Here is a 22,848-nt window from a genome sequence, read left to right as displayed (position 1 = left end):
ATCCCGCTCCACAGAGCTGCTCCGGCGTGCCCAGGAATACCCCTGCCAAATCCAAGGGGACTGTTTTCCAGCAGCATCACCCCCATCCCGGCATTGCCACCACTTTGCAGGGAGGCGCACGGGGCTTCAAACGCCTGCCTGGGTGAGGGGCTCTCTGCAGGGTAGGGGGGTGCTGTCGAGAGGGGGGGTGCGTGGGGCTGGCCCCCCGCAGCGGGGTCACCGCAGCCCCCCACCAGCCGGGCCGAGCCGCTGCCCCTCCACGTGCCGCGCAGGCACCTCGTGGGCGCGCGGGAGCCGTCCCGAGGCCGAGGCCGGCGGGGAGCGTCCCGCAGCCAACGTGGGGGCTGCTGGTGGCTTCCCACCTCCCCCAGCAACCCTCCCCACCACGGGGCCACCTTCTCCCCCCACAAGCGGAGCCGTCAGCCGGCGGAGGCGAGGGCGGCCGCCCCGCCGGGGCATTGCCGCCCTGCCTGCCCGGCAGCCAACACCACCGCCACCGGCTGCCGAGCCGGTCCCCGGGGCTGGGACCCAGATGGGACGGGCAAGGGAAGAGGGTGACAAGGCCTCGCTCGGCACTGACGCCTCTGGCCAAGGCGGGGGGAGAGGGGTCCCGGGGAAATGACCCCGTCCCCGGCACCCCGAAGCCCTCGGTGAGGCACTGCAGGGACCGCGGCTGCTTTCGGGGGGGCAGAAGGAAGCGGTGGGAGGTGGGGGCGGGTGGCAGGAGCCCCTGGGGAGCTGCAGCCGGGCCCTGGGTGACGGCGAGGGGGGAGGAGAAGGTACGGAACCAGAGAAGAAAGGCCAAACACCCCGTGAAGGCGCCCAGGCCGCCCAGTTCCCAGCCCGAAGGGGATGCTGGTGGCTGCTCTCTACATCCCCGTAACGAAGGGGGTTAGAATGGAAACTCTGATGCAAGCCCAGCTTGGCAGTGGCCAGGCAGAGCGAGAAATCCCCCCCCCAAAAGTGCTACTTGAACAGAAGCCTTGCTCGACCTCGGGTCTCCACCAAAAAATAAAAACCCCAAGCGGCAGCCCTCTCGCTGCTCCCGAACGTCCCGCAGGCGCTGGGCTCCTCCGGGCACACGCTAAAGCGAAAGCGTCACACGCTGCAGAGAAATGACAAACAGAAAAGATCTGCCCCCCCCCCCCCCCAACCCCCTTCCTTTTAATTTCATTGCTGTAAAAAAAAAAAAAAAAAAAGAAAATCAAAATCCCAGAGCAGAGTTTATATGATTGGGTCCGTTCCTCCTTCGGCCGCTCGCAGACACCCAGGGAGCCCCCTCCGTGCCCGGGGCCGGGATGGGAGTCGCACAGCTCAGAGCTGCGCTCGCTCCCTGGGAATTACATATTGCTTTTTAACTACAGGAAAGCCGTCTCTCCAGCATATCTGTACCATCTCAAGTGTCTCGGGAGTACCATCCCTGTCTTGCCACCGGGCGATTTTTAATGATAAGATGAGTCGGATTAGCAGAAGGGCTTTCTTCCTAATTTATTTTTTTTTTCCCCTCGTTGCTTTAAAGCGTTTCGGTTCAGGAGCTCAGCTGAGAAATCAAAATAAAAAGCAGCACCCGAGGACTTTGCGTCCAAGGTGGCCGCTCCGTGGGGCTCGGCGGTGGCTGAATCAGTAGCTCTGAGCAATTGCATTAGCCGACCGAGGGCACCGTGACCCGCGGTGGTTATTCTCGTCAACAAATTTCTATTAATTGCGACGGCCCGGGAATGCCATCGCAGCCCGGAGCGCGCCCTCCCTCTGCTCCCCGCCACGCTGGGCGGCCGCGGCACCTCGCAGCCCAAAACACCGGTGGGGACAGAAAAAAGACTTGCGATCTGCTGATGCAGCCCACCCCCCACCCCCCCCCGACAAACCGTCGCAGCAGGCCCGCTCGAAATAAATACGCGAGGCTGGGGGATAAAGAGGCATGAATCTCCTCGGATTTACAGACAGGGCGATACATTTCCGTACAGGACCCGGAGAATGCTGGCGTGACGGGCCCCCTCTCTCCGCACCCCCCCAGCAAAACCCATCCGAGATATGGATTGCAAAGGCTTTGCATTGTTTCCCCCCCCCCCCCGCGCCGCCCCACGCCTCCCAGCAAAGGCCTTTGCCCAGCAATAGGCGAAAAGTGCCCAAATAAAAAGCCCTTCCAGAAAAGCCAACGCGGTTTTGCAGCCCCGGCACGGTCCGACATTTCCATACAAGCAAAGTATTTACAGACTTACACGTTATTTTGCAACAATAACAACAACAGCTACAAAGAATTAACCCACCACTCCAGAGTCCTGGAAAGGAAAAGAGAAAAAGGATCAAAAAAAAAAAAAAAAATTTTTTTTTTTTTTGGTCTGGAGAATCCTGGCAAAGAAGTTTAAAAAAAAAATTAAAATAAAAATTAAAAGCAAAAAGGAACAAGAGAAGGGGAGGCGGGGGGGTGGGGAGGGTGTCAATAAGGAAAAAGCTTCTTTCCCCGAGAGTAAATCCTGTCGGAGGCCGTAAGCCGAGCGTGGCTGTTTGCAAAAATTATAAAACAAGCTGATTGAGGGTAAAAATAATAATAATAATAAAAAAAAGTAAAAATCCAGTGCAATGCAGCAGGATCCTGGCTTTGCTCGCTTGGCTGTTGGGTTTTTTTTAGGGGGGAGGGTTGCTTTATAAACGCAAAAGTGGCCCCCCGCCCCAATTTAAATATAAAATAATAATTAAAAAAAAAAGTAAAAGGCGTATTTTTTTTTTCAGATCTCTTCCTTTTTCTCTCTCTTTCGGAGAGGGATGGGGGTGGGTGGGGGTGGTGGGATGTGTGTTTGCACCGCCCGAGCGTTGCACCCGGGACCCCCCGTTCGCCGCCGCCGCCGCCGCCGCCGCCGCCGCCGCCGCTGCCGCTGCTGCTGCTCCGCGCCGCGCGCGCTGCTCCGCGGCCGCGCGCCGCCACCCCGCCGCGCCCCCACGTCACACACAGCACCCGCCGCCACGTGACCCACCGCCCGGGCGCGACCACTGGGAACGGGGAGAGGGGGGGGGGGTGAAGAAGGGAGGTCGACTCGATGGGACCCCCGCCGCCGCCGCCGCCCTCCCGGGCCGCGCGCCCCCCCCCGCGCCGCCCCCCGCGGGGGGCGGCGCGGGGGGGGCGCGCGGCCCGGGAGGGCGGCGGCGGCGGCGACGGAGCGGCGGGGGGAGGTCCGCGGCCCTCCCCGTGCTTAGCGCAATGGTAGAGTCTGCAGCTCAAATTCCGAGAATTGGGCTCTGTTGATTCTTAGAACTGGGGTTCTTAGAAGTGGTGATGCAAGGAGTTTCTAGGAAAGCCCGGAGACCAGGTGATTGCTGCTTCTATTGCCGCGGCCGATTTTACCCTTTAATTCTCTCTCGCTCGCTCGCTCTCTTTTTTTTTTTTTTTTTTCTCTCCATTTTTTTTTTTCCCTCCTCTTTCCCTCCCTGCCCCGCTCCGACGCCTGGCGCGGAGCCGCCTCTATATATTTCTACCCTTTTTTTTTTTTCCCCCTCTTTCCTTCCACCCCCCCTTTTCCCGCGGCAGGTGCCCCGACAGCCCTTTAATTTTTTTTTATTATTATCTCTTAAATTTTAAATTTTTTTCCCCGCTTTATTTATTTATTTAATTCACACACATTTCCCCCCCCCCCTTTTCCTTGCCTGCTGTCAGGCGAGAAAAATAGGGGTGCCTGCACGTCTTAACGCCGGCGAGCGTGTAGAAGGGGAGCTGGTGGCGGTGGTGCCGGGGGCGGGAAGGGGGGGGTGGTGGTGGTGGTGTCTCCCCTCTCCGTCCTCTCCCGGGGATTATCGGTTATCTGGGATTATTGGCTTTTCCGCACGCGTGACGGCCGGGTGGGGACGGGGAGGACGGCGGCGGCTCCTCTCTGCACCTGCAGCCGCCCCGCGGGCGCAGGACGGCGGCGAGCGCGGCTGCCGCCCGCCGAGCTTGTGGCGTTTTGCGTGACTCGGGGTCGGCTCCCAATGGCTGGATCCCTCGGTCGGGGTGTGTTATTTTTCTTCCCCCCCCCCCTTTTTTTTTTCTTTTTCCTTCTTCTTGTTTGGTTGGGGGGGAGAGGTTGGTTTTGGGGGGTTTTGGTTTTTTGTGTTGGTTTTTTTTTTTTTTTTTTGTGCGTGTCGTGTCGCTGTTGTCGTTTCGCCGCCGCACAAAGCCGCCGCGGAGCGGGGCTGGCGGGGGCTCGGCGGCACCGGGCACCGCCGCTCCGGCCTTTCCGCATCGTTCTCCCTCCCCCCCCTCTCTATTTTTGTTATTATATTAATATATCACGATCGTTATTATTATTCCGTCCCCGATGCAACTGCGAAACGGCTGGTGCCTTTTGCAACCTGTGGCGGGGCTGCGCCGTGATCTGTCAAGCCCCGGGCTAAGAGCGGGCGGTGATGGAGAAGACTTGCGGCATTTCTCTGCCCGGGGAAGGGGGGAGCCCGCGGGGAGGCTCGGCCGTCGGCTGCCGGCCCCGGAGCACCGCGGAGCGGCGGCCCGGGCCGGGGAGGCGGTGGCGGGGAGAAGAACCGCGCTCGCCTCGACGGTGTGTGCCGGGGCGGCCGCGACGGGCTTTTGCCGGCTGGAAAATAAAACGCGATGCAAAGCTCGGGAAAGTGGATGGGGCAACTCGGAATATTACGCGCAGGGCTCAAAATAATAATACCAACAACCCCCGCGGGGAGGAGAGGGGGGGTCCTCCGCCGGCAGGAAGGCGGCCGGCGGGCGAAGCGGGGGGCGGCCGTGCAAGGGATGGGGTGCCGGGTGCGGTGCGGGGGGAGCCCACCCCCCCCCGGTGCCCCCATCGCAGCCCTTCCCCTGTGTTTACTACCGCGGCGGACTTGGCGCGGCGACAGGCGCTCGTAAATCTGCCGCCGGCAGCCGCGGGGCTGGCCCCCGGCCACACGCTATTCCTGGAGCGAGCGGCGCGGAGAGCCGCGCAACCCCCGCGCACCGCGCCCGGCCCGCGGCGCGGCCCCCCCCCCCCCCAGCCTCCCTCCGGCTCCCCCAAAAAACCGAAAGCGGGTGGGGGCAAGGAGGAGGCTTTTTCTTTTTTTTCTTTTTTTTTTGTTAGGTGTGTATTTTTGTGTGTGTCTATATACGGGTTTTTTTAACCCCCCCTTTAAAAAAAAGGGGGGGGGCAAAACAAAACCGAAAAAGCCCAACTTTGTTATGAAAACTTTCGTGGTCGGGCGGCAGCGACCTCTCCCGGCCGCCCCCCCCCCCCCTCCCCCGCCCCGGCCCTCCAGCTCGCCATCCTGCTACCCCCCCCACCCCACCCCCCCGTCTTTAGTTTGCAAAGTCACAGTATGAAATGTTATGAAATCGCCTCTTGGGAAGGAGGAAAACAGAAAGCAAGGCGTTTGTTTAGAAAAATCTGCGGCAGCCTCTCAGATGTGCCTAAAAAGCTGCCTTTGACCCCCCTGTTGCATTTCCAGGGAAGAGGCAAATCTGGGCTTAAAATCATGAGTCAAAAAACAACAAAAACAAACCCGGCACGGGTTAGTTTTTTCCACTGACTTCAGTAGGCGCAGGATCAGTGCGAAGGGGGGCTGGGGCCAGACAAATGAGGCTCAGCAAGAAGCACTGCGCTGGTCCAACATCTCTGTCTGGGGCCAAATTCGTACCTGCGCCAGTGGAAGTGTCAGCAGGGCCGGGTATGGGATCAGGCGCTTGTTCGATCTGGGGATGCTTATTGATTCCTCTCCTGAGGTTTTAAATGCTTTAAAAATTATTATTTGCCGTATTGTTTCAAAGGTTTAAAGGATAAGTGCTTTAAGAGCAAATACAGGCTTCTTCCTGCAGTCCTTGGGGGGTTACAGTTAAAAAATTGCTTTAAAAACATTTTAGGGGAAACCTCTCTTTATATGTACGTGGAGAGGCAGAACCTGGGGTTCTGCAATTTCCTTCTTACGATAGCATCGCAGGTTTAAAAACTTACATTACAGATGGCAATTTTTGCCCCATGAAACAAATCATCAAGCCATTAAAATATTCAAAGGGTGTCTAGCAATTTTCCAGAAGAATGGATTATTACATTGTTCCAGTAAGAAAAGACTTCATCTCCGAGCGTTCAATTTTGACTGGCAAAACAGATCAAAGATCTCTTGGGATGCTTTTCAATTCCAATTTCCAATCCCCCTCAGTTCTAACTGTCTGAGTCAATATTGGGAGAGGAAGTGGAGGTTAACTGGTTAGTTATTATTGCGAAGGAAGAAGTCGGAATGAGAAGTGATTCTTACAAATCCCACCCCAAAAAAAGAAAAAAAAAAAATCAGTCAAAAGTCTTTATGATACTTTTTAGACATCCCTGTTTGCGGCGCTGGGAGGACTTCAGCCTGCTGTCTGATGAGACAAAAATAAACCGAGCAGAAACATTAAGTTTTTCAAAACAAGGCTGGAAAAGCTCATAAAAATAATGTTGCTCAGACGCGTTTTAAGAGAAACAGAATTACATCGACAAAATTATATGTTTTCCAGGTTTGGTTGGGGTGTTTTATTTTCCAAGGGGAAAAATTGCTCCTGCAGCACAGCTAACTGGTGCCATCTAGTGTCATGTCTTCTTCCTCCTCCCCTGCCAGGGCAGGGGCTGGCGGAGCCCGGAGCCTCGGCAGAGGGGAACATGTTTATTAACTGCTCGTTAAAAAAAGAAAGAAAAAAAAAAAAAAAAAGCTTGCCAGCTAGGAGGAAGGTGGCAGAGGAAACTCTGGATGCCACTGAACTTACTTAAGGAGCCTAATTGGAAACAACCGAGCGCTTATTAAAGTCACTGACATTTCCATATGGAGTTCTCTCCGGTCTGGTCATGAAATCACATGTGAAAATCTTTCCGAGTTGTGGTGTTAATCTGCCCTTGAATTTCTGCCTAATTTAGGACGTATTGTAAAGCTATGCTTTTTTTCTTTTCTTTTTTTTTTCTTTTTCTGGGGCAGGGGGAAGCTTTCAGCCCCTGATGGCAGCAGCCTAATATTAATTTGTAGGAATGGTGTTTTGGTTTGGTTTGGTTTTTTGGGGTTTTTTTTAGTAAACAGTAATGTTGTCCTCAAAAACCCATTACAAATACAAGTGGTAAAACTTTGAGGCAGTCCTGTGTTGTAGGAGCAGGGGTGGGTATCCTCTCATTTTATGTGAATGCTCCATTAAGAAGAAAATCTTGTTACAAAGTCTATAGGTGAGTAAAATGAAGCTCTAACCAGTAGGTGCATTTCTCAGTGTGCGGCTGATGTATCTTCACGTATTCGTGGTGTTGAGTTTGAAGAACCATTTCACGCCTGTTTTAGTCCCTGTGCTGTAATATTTGGGCTGCGAAATCCACACAAAGAGCTTTTACTGGTTCATTTGGAGCCTGAAATGTTGTTTTCAGGTTTCTAAGAAGTTTGTAAAATCTAAATTTGGTGAAAAGTTGCCTGCATGCTCATAACCTCTTGTTCCATTTTATAGTAGCATAGGAGTCTATAAACAGGAGCCCTGTATGCCGAGTGCCTGTATTCTTTTCTAGATCTATTTTTAAACCATTCTTCTGTTTGGCAAAAAGTGACACTTGGTTTCCATGTTTACAGCAGGCATTGGCAAACCTCAGGAGTTCACAGTTTGCAGTTTGGTTAGATGAGTATCCAAAAGTCAGCATCTGACCAGTAAACTCCTTCAGACTGTAAATTTAGACTGCAAATGTAGTCCTCCCTGCATTTTTCTTTTTTTTTTTTTTTTTTTTTAAATTCATGCTAGATCTTGTGTGTTCCCATTGCTGCAGGACGCTGGCAGCCAAAAGACACACACCCCTAAATCAGCAAGTGTGTAGTCTCCAGGATTGCTTTAAAACCCCAGTAATCTCAGTGGAGCTTCACATCTAAAACACAGGGAGAGCTAAGGGCATTGGGAGAGGGGAGAAATTTCTGGGCTATGTTGTTTTCCTCCCCCTCTTTCTCCTGGTCAGCATGCTGCCTTTGGGCTGCACCCCAGGTACCCGCGAGGAATGTGGGACCCCTGTTTATGGAGGGGAGAGCTTGGGACAAGCACACAGCAGGACAGTGGGTCCTGAAGAAAGTGTCCTGTGGGACTGGGCACCCTCTGAAATGGGTCTCCTTAAATCTGTTTGGCTAAATAGAGGGGTGAGAGGGTGTCTCTTCCCTGGCCAAGGGACCCCAAGCTGCATATGTGTCTCATCCCATCCGGGCAGGATGCCAAAGCAGTTCCTAACTGCCAAAATGAGCTGTGCCACCCTCAGCCCCAGGAGGACAGAGGCAGGGAGGGAAGGGTTGGTGCCAGCTGGTGATTGACTGCCCCGGTGGGGGCTGGCGATGATGGGACACCTCCTCTGAGCCCAGCCGGGCCAGGGACCAGGATCAACTGCTCGGGATGCCCGGCTCTGGCTGCACCCTGCCAGCGGGTCGGCACCTCGGTGCAGGGCTTGGTGTTGGCGGGACATGGTGTTAGTCCCTTGTTCTCTGGAATAGCTCCCTTGACTTCAGCCGGGACGCGGCTCCTGCCTTCCCTTGAAAAATTAATGGACCAAATTGCTTGGGGTTGTTTGAAATGCTGAGGAAGGCTTGACTCCTCACTTCCCAAGGGCATGCGCTGCCTCTGCCTCGCAGTCAGAGCTTGGCTCCGTAGAGGGCAGGGGAGTCCTCTTTAGTGGAAAACATTAGAGGCAGTTTTAGTGTGCTTTCCCCCTCCTCCTCTGTGTTTTCTTCTGCAAAGACCAAAACAATGTGGAGACTTGAGCCGGGCCAGCTTTCAAGGGCAATCCTTTTAAACCCTCTTTTGAAGTACAAACTATAAAGTTCCCTGCAGCGCTCGAGAAAATATGCAGTTTTCCTGGTTCCAAATGCTGATAATAAACCCCTCCAGATAATGTATTGCATTTCCTAGAAACATTTGTTTGCTGGCAGGAAATTGGATCAGATTGAAAGTTAGCAGAGACCGCTCGATAGAGTGAGTGCAATCCGCTCACGGAAGGGTACGATGGAAAATACGACAGGGCTTGCACTAGTGATGCTGCTTTTGATCTGTGCTGACACAGTGCACTAGGACTTCTCTCGGTCTCTTCTTGGGTTATTATTAACCCAGCCACGTTTTGGCCTAGACGCCAACCAGAAGCTACTAAATTAATAAAACTCTGCTGTGACAGCTAAAGGACGCTTAGTGCCCCCTGATTGCGTGACATCGGGAAAGCTGAGCTGGGTGCTTGCACACCCCCAGCCAAAAGCATCCTCTTCACCGTGGCTTGTAGCACCCGTGATCGTGCCTGGGGTGGGTGGGGGCCCAACACCACCCCATTTTTCTTGGTTGTCCCTCTGGTCACTTCAGGAGAAACCAGGCATCTCTCGGCAGGGCGGAGAGGCAGCTGGCAGCGTGCCCTGGCAGGCAGAGAGGATGTTCCCATGGGGCTGGGACCCTGCGGGGTGCTGGGACTGGGGAGGAAGGGGGGGGGCAGGATGGAGCTTCCCCTGGGCGGGCAGTTTCGGAGCACTGTGTGGGATGAGGCTGTGGGGAAGGGAGACTTCACCCAGCCACCCCTCCAGGGTGATGTGAGGGAGTCGGCGCTGCAGGCTCTGGAGGGGTAGGAGACTGGGGCCCAGGGAGGGGGAGTGATCGGTGCCCTCCCCCAGACTAGGCGTTTGGGGGTGGGAGAGGGGCAAAGACCACGGGGTATCTCCCATGCAGAGAGGGGTAGGGGAGCAAGGAGTCCCTCCTGTGCACAGGGTGGGAGGAGGATGGTTGAAAAAGAATTCCCTATACACGGGAGAGCGGGTGGATGGAGGGGTTTCCCTGTGCATGGCAGAAAGTTGGATTTGGGGGTAGGGGGTAGAAGTCCCTGGTTCTCCCCTCCGCCCTGGGCTGCGGGAGCTGTGAGGGTCTCCCCTTTGCATGGGTTGAGACAGAAAGGGCTTCCCCCATACGCAGGTGCACCCTCCTCCGTGCTCACCGAGCTGGCTGCAGGGAGAGCAGAGCCAGCCCTGGGCTCCCTTCCAGGAATGGGTTTTCTCGGGGAGGTGCCGGCAGGGAAGGGCTGTTCCCTGAACCGCTGGGGCAGACCCATTGCCTTCCTGGAAGGCAGCAGCAGTGACAGTCCCATGTGGCCACCCCTGAAATGAGCCCCGCGCCTGGCCTAAATCTTCCTCTCTGGGCACAGCAAGCCCCGGCGTGCAGCCTCGAGCGCTGCCGGAGAGCCCACACCTGCAAGGTACTGGGCAGGAAAACTGGAGGGGGGGGGGGGGGGGGTTGGGGAGATGCTCTGGCCCCAGCTGAGCCTGGGGGAGCCTCATGGGCTTTGAGGGAGGTGCGGATGGTGATGACCATGCAGTGGTCACCGCTGGTCTCTGCTCCTTGTTGCTGTCCCCTTCTCTGCTGGTCTCTGGTCAGAGCATCCTCCCATGCTGGGGTGCAGAGCCGGTGCTGTGCAGAGGCCGGGAGGGGCAGGGTTAACCCAGCTCAGCAGAGCGAGGGGAAGGAAGGTCCCTTTCCCTTTTGCATGCCCACATCCTGCAGCCGGGAGCTGCTTGGGATGCACCTGCCTGGCTCCCGGGCCAGGGCTGTGGGCGTTGTGGCAGCGCTGTGCCAGGGAGGGATAATTTGGGAAGGTGGGGAGAGGGCTGTGCTGGGGTCCCGCTCTGGGAGAGGAGCTGGGTGTCTCCCTGGGCAGCGCCGCGGCCTCGCTGTGGGTAAGGGAATTTGGCGACTGCAGCAGCTTCTCACGTGATGCTCACAGGCGCAGAGTTCATCTCGCAGTTTGTAACTTTGTTGGTTTAGGGATGGGTCGCCTCCCCGTGTCTGTGACACCGGGGTGAGTCCCCGGCAGCCCCGCAGAGCGTGTCTGCTGGTGTGGCCGAGGTCAGGATGCCACCCGGCTGCCCCAAATGCATACATCCACTCGTATGGACACACGGATGCGTGCTGGGCCCCTTGCAGAGCGCCGCGAGTCCCTTGGCTTGCAATTGAGGGTAGCGAGCGGCTGGCAGCGAGCATGTACAGAAAGGTCAGAGTCTGCAGTATTTGGGAAATGAGTCACTTTTTGTGTGTGCGTAAAGTTTTAAGCTAGCCAGGCTCAGAGTGACTCTGAAGATTTGCATTTGATGGCTGGAATGGGGCTGTGAGACACCCCTCTGGGTTTTGCATGTGATACTTTGCCTTAAATCTCATTTATTCATCCTACCCTGATGTCTCCACGGACGTGAGGGGAGCTTGGGCTCCAGATCTGCACATCTCCCACAAGGGAGAGGGAAGGGGACACTTGTCCTCACAGGGCTGGGTGGGTTCTCTGCAAGTGCTGGCAGTCTTACTGTCTCCATCTAGTTTTTGGGGATCGGTCCTCAAAAGAATGTGATTAAGGTCTTGGGGTTTATTGGTTCACTTATTTATTGAGCTTTTCCCTGCTGGGGCGTCTGCCTGAGGACCTTCTTCCTGCATTGGTGCCAGGTCAATTGTCTTTGTTGGTTTTAAGTAAATCTGGGAGTAAAAGCGTGAGTTCTGGAAGGCAGTTAACTCCTGGGTTTCCTTGCCTTGCTGCCCCAGCCCGTGAAGCCAGCGGCTGGAGACAAAGCTTGCGGTTTAGGGGAAGGCTTTTCCAGCAGCCAGAGGAAGGCATTTGTTCTGGGTCCTCATCCGTCTCCGCCACTGGCTTCCTATGTGATCCTGGCCAAGTCACTTTGGTACTTGATGCCCATATCCTCCCAAGTCTGTTCAGCAGTCCCGTCCCAGGGTGTTTTCACCGGTGGCTGAAGCACGTGGGTATTCTAAGAAGGGCAGTAGCTGTTTTGGAGGACTGGGTTCGGGCTCCTTTCAGGTTTCTGAGCAGAGTGGCAGCAGATGTTTGTGTGTAAGTCATACCTGTTAACAAGGTGCTGGGATATGGCATTGGTCTTGGATGTGGCACGGGCCGGGAATTCAATCTTGGCAGGGGAAGAGTTATCTCCGAAAGAAGTGGTGAGAAAATTCTCGCTTGACTTCCCTTCCCCACCTGCCTTTAAGTTCCTGAGTCATGGAAATTAAAATCTCCTTGGCATACGCCCATGGTTTGGGCTAGAGGGTGTGGAAGAAGCTATGATTGGATTCTCAAAGCCTGTGGTTGTGATAAGAACGTACTGTACCGGAAGAAACAAATGTTAACCTTACTGGAGAGTAGAAAGGTTTGTTATCTCTAGCTTTTATCCAACTGATACTCAAGCGAAACAGCAGGCTTGTGTCCTGCCATGGCCAATTCATAATTACCAGCTAATGTGGCATTTCTTTTCTTGTGCTTTATTTGTAGGTTTGAAAGAAACTTTTGGACTGTGAATTGAGGCATTGGGTATGTAAATTTAAATTTTGTGCTTCCCCTCCTAACCTTCCCCACCACCACCCCTCACCCCCCCCCCCCCGCCTTTCCTTTACCATGTTGAATGAAATGTTTCATTAGACCCAGCTGGAATTTGTTTTCAGGAGAGCAGCTGCTCTTTAGAAAATACTGTATGTTCATATGCTGCTGGGGAAGGAGGAGGAGCTGGGGTTGTGGGAGGGGGTTGATCATGGAGGAATTTGATGCTGAGGATGCATGTTCCAGCCCAAACTTCGGGCACAGGGATGTGTGGGCTTTCCTGGGTGCTAGTTGGGAGAACACCTCTGAGATGGGTCAACGGGTGTTGTGTTGGAGAAGGCTTCATGTTCCTCGACTAACCCAAGCCTTGCTCACTGGAGAGACTGGGCTGAGGTGTGGGTAGCAGCCCAGCAGGTTAGATGGGTTTCTACTCCTCATTGCCACCACCGATTCATTGGGAAATTGTGGACAGGTCTTCTCCAGAGTGGCCACCACTTGGGAGCAGGAAAGTAGTTTGCTGGTGGGTGAGGGTTGGTGCTCCACTGTGGGATGGATTTTCCAGGTGTTGAAATCCTTCAGCTTCAGTTGGGGCCTTAAGGCTTGTTTTGATTCCCGTGGCTGGATGTACTGCCAGCCAGCAGATGGGTGAGGGGGATGGCTCTTGAGGAAGATCTGAAGGCTAGGAAGCTGTACTGGGAACTTCATAGAGATGAACCCGGGTGGTGGTGGGAGGAGTGGGCTGGGGTGGAGCCGCCATGGGTGAGGCAGGGAGAAAGAGGAGCTGGTTAGCTAATCCTCAGGAGGGTCTGGTCACCTTCACCCGCCAGCCTGTTGGGTGGGACTGAGACATGCCAGGTCTCGCTGTCGGCTGAGAGACCTCACTGGGCAGCCTGGCAGGTGCTTGGCGTGGTGCAGGGCTGTTTGCCTTGGGACCAAGGAGCTGGTGCTGTCCCTAGCAGGAGCAGTTGGCCTTCTGAGCACATCCCAGAGCAGCAGCTGTCTCTTTGCTGGGTTTAGGGTACTTGCCTGGCTGCTTCTCCATTCCCATCCTTCTCTGGCTTCTGTTTTGAGCAGACTCGAGATGGCCTCACCGGCAGACAGCTGCATCCAGTTCACCCGCCATGCGAGCGATGTCCTCCTCAATCTCAACCGCCTTAGAAGCCGGGATATCCTGACCGATGTCGTCATCATTGTGAACCGGGAGCAGTTCAGAGCCCACAAAACAGTCCTGATGGCCTGCAGGTGAGAGCAGGGTCCCCTCCCTGCCTCCTTTCCCCGCTCCCTCTGCCTTTGGCCACCAGCAACGCTGCTACAGCCCCAGGGAGGCTTGTGGGGTTTACAGACAGGGAAACAGGGGCAGAGAAGCAGAATTGAAAGGAGCTGCCAAGAAATTTGTACCTGTAATAGGATTAGAGCTGAGACCTTCCGCCTCCAGCACGGTGCCCACACCTCTCTCCTTGCATGCCCACACCTCTCTCCTCCTTGCATGCCCACATCTGCCCACACACGGCCCATGGAGACAAACAGGAGCACAGCAGATATGAGGCACATCCCCGAAGGCAAAACACAAATGCTCTGCAGGGACAGGGGAGGGGAGGGGAGGGAAGGCTGGATGCTCGCTGGGGTGAGTGAGTCCTCTGTGACCGCGGTGTACCCTGCCGCTGCTGCTATTTTTAGAGCTATTCCTCCCTGGCTCCCAGGCTGCTGGCTGCACCCACCTTTGGTGATGTTTTCCAAGGCTGGTGGGGTCTGAAATCCCTTTCCAGCTCCTAGGATTACTGGAATTACTTCCTAGTGAACGCTAATTAACATCCCACCATTGCCTAGTTGAATTACTGCAGATGCCTTCCAGGGTCTCCTGCTGATAAAGTATAAAGATTTGAAAAAGCCAAGGGTTGACTATTAAGACATCTGAAAAATGTTTTGCCAACATTTCCTTTTTTTCTTTTTTCTTTTTTTTTTTTTTTCCCCTGGTTACGGAGTGAGTGTGGACGCCCCAAGAGGCTTCTGAAAGAAATGAGTCACAGTGGGAAGGGGGTGGTGGTAAGAACAACAACGAAAAAAAAAAAAGGAGAATTTCTAAATGGAGGCAGTGGGGAGTTGTTGAGCAGGTGAGATCTAAAAGCAGGCTGTTCCAGTTGGGAAAAGTGCAGTGCAGAAGACGCTTACTAAGCTGAGAAACCAAGCTTGATAATAAGGGGGAAGCTCAGGGAATTCTGTAATTGCCTCCTCCTCCCTTCCCATGCACGAACCCCTCTGTGCTAAGGCATTTTAGACAAATTCTCCTTTCTTCCTCTGAATTGTCATAACACTTGTCTTCTCTCCTGTCTCCTCTCTGCAGTGGCCTCTTCTACAGCATCTTCACTGACCAGCTCAAGTGCAACTTGAATGTCATCAACCTGGACCCTGAAATTAACCCTGAGGGGTTTTGCATCCTCTTGGACTTCATGTATACATCCCGCCTGAACTTGAGGGAGAGCAATATCATGGCTGTGATGGCCACAGCACTGTACCTGCAGATGGAGCATGTGGTTGATACCTGCCGAAGGTTTGTCAAGTCTAGGTGAGCGTTGTGAGTGACCTTTGGAGAGCCTGGGATTGTGTGTTTGGGTGGGAGGGGGGAGAACTGACAAAGTACCTGCAAACTTATCCTCATTGCCTGAAAATGACTCTGTCTCCTTCCTTTTTGCCTGGTTCCAGTGAAGCAGAGATGGTGTCTGCTGTGAAGACCCCAAGGGAAGAGTTTTTGGCTGGACGGATGCTGAACCACCCAGAAGTGATGGCTTATCGGAGCAGAGATGTCTCCGAGAACGGCATGCCTCTCCAAAATGGGTCCCTCTGCAATGGGAGGGCCTTTGCACCTGGCTTGATCAATAGTTTGTCTGGATCCCCCATTTCCTACCATGGATACAGCCCTCTCCCTCTAAATAGCTTTCTTGTGGATGATGAGTTGCGGGAGATGAGGATGCCTCTCTCCGAACTCTCAAGGGCGGGTGCCTTCCCCAAGGAGAGGATCCTGCCATGCGACAGCTCCAGGACAATCCCCACCGAGTACATGAGAACCATTACCGACATCTCGGCCAACATGTGCCATGCTACCATCTATGCTCCGAAAGAAGGTGCTGCTGAAGAAGCCAGGAGTGACATGCACTACAGCGTAGCCTCTGGCCCCAAACCTGTCGTCCCTTCGATCCGGAACAATCCCTATTTCTCTTGCGACAAAGTGGCCAAAGAGGAGGAGCGGACCTCTTCAGAGGATGAGATCAGCCAGCACTTTGAGCCCACCAACACCCCCCTGGACCGCAAGGGACTCATCAGCCCCCAGAGCCCCCAGAAGTCAGACTGTCAGCCCAACTCGCCAACTGAGTCCAGCAGCAGCAAGAATGCCCGTATCAGTCAGAACTCCAGCTCCCTCTTCACCAAGAGCCCAACAGACCCCAAAGCCTGCAACTGGAAGAAGTACAAGTTCATCGTCCTCAACTCTCTCAATCAGAACACCAAGCAAGACAGCACTGACCAGAACGAGATGGGAACCCTCTCTCCTCGCACCTACATGCCAATGTCCACTTGCCAGCAGTCCATAGAGCCGGAGCATCTCAATGTTCAATCCCCCACCAAGATGAGCGTGAATGGAGAAGACTCTACTATCCCACAAGCGAGCAGACTCAACAATATTGTTAACAGGTGAGACTTCCCCACCGCCCACCCCATGAGAGACAGGACTCCCTGTGTTGTTGGTGAGGGTTTGGAAGTGTGTGAAATAGCTGTAGCATTGGGCTGGGGAGTCCAGCCATGAGCAGATGGAAGCCTCTGCATTTGGTGGAGCACTGCCAGTGACATCAGCTGAGTGCCAGCTGTCCCCACCGTAGTGGTGACAGCCTGGACTGGCGAAGGAATTGAGAACACTGGGTCAGGAATCCCTAGCTCACTTTGGCAGCTGTGGATGGTTTCTGGAGCCTGGATTTGCCCAGCCTGGTTTTCACCAGACTCCCTGTGCCCTCGAGCTTTTGTTTGGCTGTAAGTGTTGGAACGGCCAAACTACCAGGGAACAGTACGCTACCCACTGGACCTGGATGTTCCTAGAGAGCTTTGAGGTTGTTTGGTGATAGGCACCTGAAGGATTGAGGCTCAGGGACCTGTTGTCGATCAGGGCTATGTGTGCCTCTTGCCACAAGTGTCCCCATAAAACATGACTGTCCCTCGTGTCAACAGGGTGCAAACAAGGGCCCAGTAGCTCAAGCACAGCAAGAGCCGTCTCATGGCTGTGCGCGTTGCTGTCCTTCCGCAGGTCCCGGGATGGGTCCCCTCGGAGCAGCGAAGGGCAGTCCCCGCTGTACATGCATTCGTCGAAGTGCAGCTCCTGTGGCTGCCAGTCCCCCCAACATGCTGAGATGTGCCTTCATACCCCTGGCTCAAACTTTGGAGAGGAGATGGGGGAAACCCAGTCTGAATACTCTGACTCCAGCTGCGGTGAGTCTTGCATCCCTGGTCGCCTTTTTCAACCAGCAGGCAAGGGGGCTGTGCAGTCTGGGGACCCGTCCACCCAGTGCCCTGTGTCCAAATGGCAGTCAGACATGTTCCTGATGCCGGTGGATCCCAAGGTGCTTTACAGTCCCCTCTTAACTGGCCGACCAGCTGTGTGCATGCATGTGAGGGGGACACACACACATGGGAATTGCTTCCTTCCTCCCCTTCCCCAGCACCATCCAGATAGCTTGTGCAGGGAGTTAGTCACCTGCTGCAAACTTGGCAGCTAAGGACAGGAAACAAAGTGCACCCCACCCCACCAGAACCACAGAAGAACAAGCTTGGCAGATGTAATGACCCTAATGGGGATTGGGCAAGATGGTGTGTCTCATGCATCTGTCATGCTATCTTCATTATCAGGGAGCCCAATGTGCACATCTGGAGAAATGCAGATAATGAGGCTTGCAATCTTGTTGCCAGACTCCACAAGCCCAGAGACAAGTATCTGTGCACCCATCTGCCTGTAGCTCAGGAAGGGGGAATGCAGAATTGTCACCTGTGGTGTGGGCAGAGGTCCACAGAGGGAACCCCACTGTGGTGATGCTCAAAGCTACATACAGTGTTTAAGAGTTAGGCACCCTCCTACTGGGGGACCTGCCTTGTGCTTCAGATGATGATGGTCTTCCCATGCTCAAGGAAGACATCTGTACATGTAAAGGTTTAAGACCTCTAAAGGTGCTGAAGTTGCTCCAGAGCTGAACATCCATCCGTTGGAGGATGCCTGATAACTTGGATGCCTTTGTGGACCTTTCTGAAAGATGTCCAGGCAAGATGCAGGCTTCCTGGAAGCAGCTTGTGTTGCACTGAAGGAGAGATAGCTCGTGATGACTTTGCTTTCTCAAACCATGCATGTTGTTGTTGTGTGCACAAGGAGGTCAGGAGGTAACAGCACGGTGCAAGCGCCGCTGACCGCAAATGTCTGCACTTGGCTTCTTGTTCCAACACTTGTTATGGCTGCCCCTCTCCACCATCCCAAACCCATTCTGTGGCCCGTTGAGGAGCTGGCCCATGCATTGCCCATCTCATTGCTCTCCTCTCTGCCCTCCCAGAGAACGGAGCCTTCTTCTGCAACGAGTGTGACTGCCGGTTCTCTGAGGAGGCCTCTCTCAAGAGACACTCTCTGCAAGTCCACAGTGACAAGCCCTACAAGTGTGACCGCTGCCAGGCCTCCTTCCGCTACAAGGGGAACCTTGCCAGCCACAAAACCGTCCACACAGGTACAGTGTTGGCCATGGGAACAACTTACTGGGGAGGCTGTGGGTTGCTGGGCATGTGGATGTTTATGGCTGGGTTTGTCCCAGATGGGGTGTCCCCAGCTCTGTGTCACCTGCTGTCTCTGATGGGAAGAGCAAGGTGCTTTTCTCGGCACTGCCAGGGAGCCCTTGGGCAGAGCAGCAAACCTGGGAACGGCAAAGATGCTGCCTGGCCTCGCACCAGGGATGGAGCTCAAGCTGCTTTGCTGTAAAGCACTGGGCACCACTGTTTCTAAAGGCGTCTTGCAAAATGCATGGCTGGGAGCAGATGGAAGAAGTCAGGGATTTTCTTCCCTTACATCCTAGAAATCCAGATCATATCTAGCCTGGCAGAAACTCTGCTGATGGGAAAATCTGTGAATGGATGGACTCTGTGAATCGGCACAATGAAAGCTGAGAAAAGGGGATATTAAGGGTTTAGTCATTTGCTGACAAACCTAGGGATTTTTTTTTTTATGCTTTTATTAGTGTTTAACGTGTCAACAGCCAGTTCGCTAGCTGGGGAAGGGAAGTCTGTGCTGACGACTCAGTGCTACTGCACTGAATTAGACATAAACTCCTGCAGTCTCAGCTGAGCTCCAGAAGGGCTGTGCAGGTGAATGAGATGACACAAGTGCCAGGGCAGGGTTTGAGGATGCATGGGGTCAAAGCCTGGAAACAAAAGAAAAAGGCAGGAAGAGATAGACGATGGCCGTTTCCCACTCCCCGTCATGCCCATCTTCAACCATCCTAAAGAAACTAGTTAAAACCTTTTTGCAGCTCCCCCCATCGCCGGGGACCAGCACTGGTGATTGTAACCGAATAATGACTTGGGAGCCAGGTTGCTGGACATGCCTTCGCTTTCCATTCTATCAGCTCTTTTCGCTCCTCTAAAGAGGTGATGAGTGGCTGAGGCAGGATGTGCTGGGGACCACGAGGAGCCCGAAGGGAGCCAGGTGGTCCTGTGTCCTTACTGACAGCTGTAGGGAGACACAGGCGCCAGCTGCTGTCGTGGGGCCAGGAGGAGCGATGCTGTTAATCCTCGCTGGCAGAGATGCCCGACTTTCGCTCTTGCCCTGAAGGCTGCAGCTCCCAACCCAAAGAAGAAAAGTTACCCGCCGTGCCTGGGTACCTCCTGAGCTCATCCTGCTCTGGGGACACCCCGAGCTGTCCTGACCGATCCTGCTTGTCCACAGCCATCTCCAAAAAGGACAGGAGTCAGGGCTACTGCTTCATGCCATCGGTCTGGCGCCTGAAGGGACTTAGCTTTGGGGAGTGGCATGGATCATGGGGACTGAGCACACCTGTACTTATCCCTCACCCTTTCTTTTGGGCTCTGCAGGAGAAAAGCCATACCGCTGCAACATCTGCGGGGCACAGTTCAATCGGCCGGCCAACCTGAAAACCCACACGCGCATCCACTCTGGAGAGAAACCCTACAAGTGCGAGACCTGCGGGGCCAGATTTGTCCAGGTGCATGTGGCCTCTGGGACCTGCAGTGCCAGGGGAGGTGGGACATGGCCAGACCTCCTGCCTGAGACCGGTGACGCCTCATGGCAGGGAGGAGGCTGATGGGCCATCACGCTCACTGCCTTGGGCAGCTCTTCCCGTGGTGTTCTGGGATAAAGAGGGGCCTTAAGGCCCATGTGGGCCAGTTTGGCTTAGTAGGAAGCCTGATTGCTGGTTTTAGCTCCTCTCCTCCATTTGCTGTTAAGGATTGGAGATATCAGACCTCAGACACATGTGGCCCTGACTCCCAGCTAGAACCCAATAGAGCAAAAAAAAAGCCAGCTGGGCAGAACCCCGCTCCTGGTGGGATGCCCTTGCTCTTGGTGGGATGCCCTAATCCCTGGGGCTGTCCTCACCCAGAGCTGCTCTCTCTAGGTGGCCCACCTCCGTGCTCACGTGCTCATTCACACCGGGGAGAAGCCGTACCCCTGCGAGATCTGCGGCACGCGCTTCCGGCACCTGCAGACCCTCAAAAGTCACCTTCGAATCCACACAGGAGAGAAACCATATCATGTGAGTGATCCTGGGGTTTTTTGTGGGGGGTCTCAGCTGGGGCTGGGGGAGGATGCTGCCAAACCTGGGGAGCTGGGAAGACACCGGGGCATTCTCCTGGGCTGGTTGCAGCACCCCAGTGCCCTTCGCCAGCCTCATGAGGCCCCATGCCAAGGTCACGTCCCAGCTCCTCGTGCCCCATCCCCCTCTCATGCATTAGCTGATGCTGGCATGGTATTTTGTCGTGAGCGGCTGCATTGGAAACACTGACGTGCAGCCCAGGCTGGGTACATCTTAGCTGCAATTCTTTTCTTCCACCCCATCTGGAACAAGGTCACACTTCTCCAAATAGCTGTGGCTTAAATTACAGCCACCCGCTGTGTGCGGGGATGGGGGAAAGGAGCAGAAAGCCTAGCCAGGCCTGGGGTCCCCTGTGCCGGTGGCATCCATGCCCAGCGAGCAGCCCGCCCTGCCTTAGTTGCAGCGCTGGGGGCTCCCATCTCTTTGCTGAGGCTTTTCTGCCTCTCCCCATCCGCTAGAGAGAGAATCGGAGCACGGGTTATCGTCTAAACATCCCACTGGAGCCATCCGGCTTGTCAGGGGTCAAAAGCAGCTCCTGACATAGCCCTGTAGCTGGTTTGAGCATCTAGATAAGGAGCTTGGCGCTACGTCTGTCAGAGCCAGGGCCCTCTCCTAAGGGACCTCAGCCTTTGTGCATCCCATAAACCAAAAAGTGCTGCTGAAAGCCTGGGGTGGGGTGTCCCCAAGTGCTGCTTCTCCCACCGTGTCCCCAGTTTTCCCTCGTCCACCGGTAGAACGGGTGCAGCATCCTGGGGTAGCTGGCAGAGGACAGGCGTTTGCTGCAGGATCCGCACCCTGAAGGGAAGGACGTGTCCCCTACCATCATGTTTCACACCCTCTGCCTTTTCCTCTCACCCGACAGTGTGAGAAGTGCAACCTGCATTTCCGCCACAAAAGCCAGCTGCGGCTTCACCTCCGGCAGAAGCACGGGGCCATCACCAACACCAAGGTGCAGTACCGCATCTCCGCGAGCGAGGTGCCTCCAGAGCTCCCCAAGGCCTGCTGAAGGCAGAGGATTTCCCAGGAGGAGGTCATCTTGGGGGGGGGGGGGTGGGAGCAGCTGTCCAAAGGATACTTGCAACACTTTAAAAGAAAAAGGAAGAAAAAAAAAAAAAAAAAAAAAGGAAAGAAAAAAAATGCATCACATGATGGAGTGCCTCTAAACCCATAGTGCAGATAGGTGGACAAACATTAGAAATTAAAAAAAAAAATTACACGGGTTTTATTTTTCCCAGTTATGTGAAACTAAAAGAAAAATAAAATTATTCAGATCTTACTGTATATAAAACATAGAAAACAAAAATAGTCATTTTAAATGTCTGTGCAGTGGAGTGTTGATAAACTCTGGAGTCTAACCTTCACAGCCTTTGCCGTTTGAAGATGAGGAATGTAATGTTGATTTATGGGAACAGATTTTTTCTTTTGTATGCAAAATGTGTGTTCTTTTAAAGAGAAAGTATGCTATTAAAGAGAGGGCTTTAACTTTTTTAACCAAAGGTGAAGGAATCTATGGCAGAGTTGTAAATATATATAGATATAAATATATAAATATATATATAAAATAAATATATATAGACCTTTAAAAAAGCTATATTAAAAATATATAAAATGCATTAAAGGCTCAGTTGGACTCTGCAGGCAGAAGCCACTCTGAGAATCTTTATTATGATAGAGCACTTAAGGAGATATTTTAAAGTATTGCATCTGTACAAGTAAGAAAATATTTTGTCTAAATGCATCAGTGTATTTGTATTTTTTTGCAAGTGAAGGTTTACAATTTACAAAAAAGTGTGTATTAAACCAACAAAGCTGCAGAAGGAATTTAAAATAATAATAAAGTGTAATTTTTTTTTTTTTGTTCTAGTTCTCAGTCTGTATATATGTAAAATGTGGTTTCGCACGGTGCCTTTCTTTTCAATGGAAGTTTTCAATGTATGGACTATATTGAGCTCAGTTTCTTCAAGGTACAGCCTGATGTTGCAAAAGGAGTTTTGGTGGAACTCTGTATCGGGAAATGTTTTATTTTTGTTGTTTTTGGTTTTTTTGGTCTTATTTTACATGCTTGTGTTATAAACAATCTCGGGAGACAGGGTTTGGGCTGTGTCTAAACTGCATTAATGCGTTCTGTAAAATATAGCTGTACAAATAAAAGAATAAAATGAAGAAAAGTGAAGTATGATGGAGTGAGGGGTCTGTTCTTGCCTGTGGTTCTCCTTAAGCCCCTTGAAGGCCAGTCGGTGTCCCGGGAAGGGGCTGAGGAGCCTGAGCCCTGCTACGAGCTCTTGGCGTGATGCAGCTCTGTCCCTGCATTGAAGGCAGGGCTGGCTGAAGCAGCCTGTTCTAGGGTCAAGTGAAGATGGTCTCTGCCATGAGGTCAGAGCAAGACTTGAGCTCACTGCTCTGCATCCTGGTGGGGACTGGCCCACTGTGCCACCTCCTTGATACTTTCTGCATTTGCACAGAGTAGCTGGCAGAAATAGAGCAGAGCCTGGGAGAGACCTTTTGCTGACCAGCCCAGGGCTGGTTCCAGATGGCCGGGTAGTTATTTATATTTCCTGGAAACCGACGCAATTGCCAGAATTGCTCAGGGAAGAAGGCTGCCTGCTGCTCCTCTTGCTTTCCAGTGCCTGGCGGGGGTGGGGGGGGGGTCTGCTGGTTTGGCTGCTCTGTGCAATGGTTTGGTGGAGCGGGGTCTGTAACCCCCTCCAGGAACTCACTGGTCAATAGCATCACTG

General features: G+C 53.7%; 1 protein-coding gene across 2 annotated transcripts; it reads left to right on the top strand.

Annotated features, from left to right (window-relative positions):
- The first annotated feature begins 3,211 nt into the window (after window positions 1-3,211).
- On the top strand, window positions 3,212-22,286 carry BCL6 (BCL6 transcription repressor). Of its 2 annotated transcripts, none has more exons than XM_030028623.2 (10): window positions 3,212-3,305; window positions 12,228-12,266; window positions 13,347-13,514; window positions 14,614-14,835; window positions 14,973-15,956; window positions 16,561-16,742; window positions 17,849-18,016; window positions 19,374-19,504; window positions 19,916-20,053; window positions 20,976-22,286. In XM_030028623.2, exons 3-10 carry the CDS (start codon window positions 13,354-13,356, stop codon window positions 21,117-21,119), a joined length of 2,130 nt encoding a protein of 709 aa, XP_029884483.1. In that variant the 5' UTR covers window positions 3,212-3,305; window positions 12,228-12,266; window positions 13,347-13,353; the 3' UTR covers window positions 21,120-22,286. The 2 variants fall into 2 exon arrangements, with proteins under 2 accessions (XP_029884483.1, XP_029884484.1); XM_030028624.2 differs by lacking the exon at window positions 3,212-3,305 and adding an exon at window positions 11,247-12,105.
- The last annotated feature ends 562 nt before the right edge of the window (window positions 22,287-22,848 follow it).

This window comes from Aquila chrysaetos, chromosome 10 (genome assembly GCF_900496995.4).
Source record: "Aquila chrysaetos chrysaetos chromosome 10, bAquChr1.4, whole genome shotgun sequence".
In the NCBI taxonomy this organism is placed as follows: Eukaryota; Metazoa; Chordata; class Aves; order Accipitriformes; family Accipitridae; genus Aquila; species Aquila chrysaetos.
The sequence above is the reverse complement of the archived record's forward strand: the minus strand, read 5'-3'. Positions and strand labels throughout refer to the sequence as shown.

Bases quoted from the DNA above. Each gene is read 5' to 3' on its own strand.
- BCL6 (XM_030028623.2), top strand. From the start codon at position 13,354: ATGGCCTCACCGGCAGACAGCTGCATCCAGTTCACCCGCCATGCGAGC. The intron at 13,515-14,613 runs GTGAGAGCAGGG...TCCTCTCTGCAG, and splicing joins ACAGTCCTGATGGCCTGCAG to TGGCCTCTTCTACAGCATCT. The intron at 20,054-20,975 runs GTGAGTGATCCT...CTCACCCGACAG, and splicing joins CAGGAGAGAAACCATATCAT to TGTGAGAAGTGCAACCTGCA.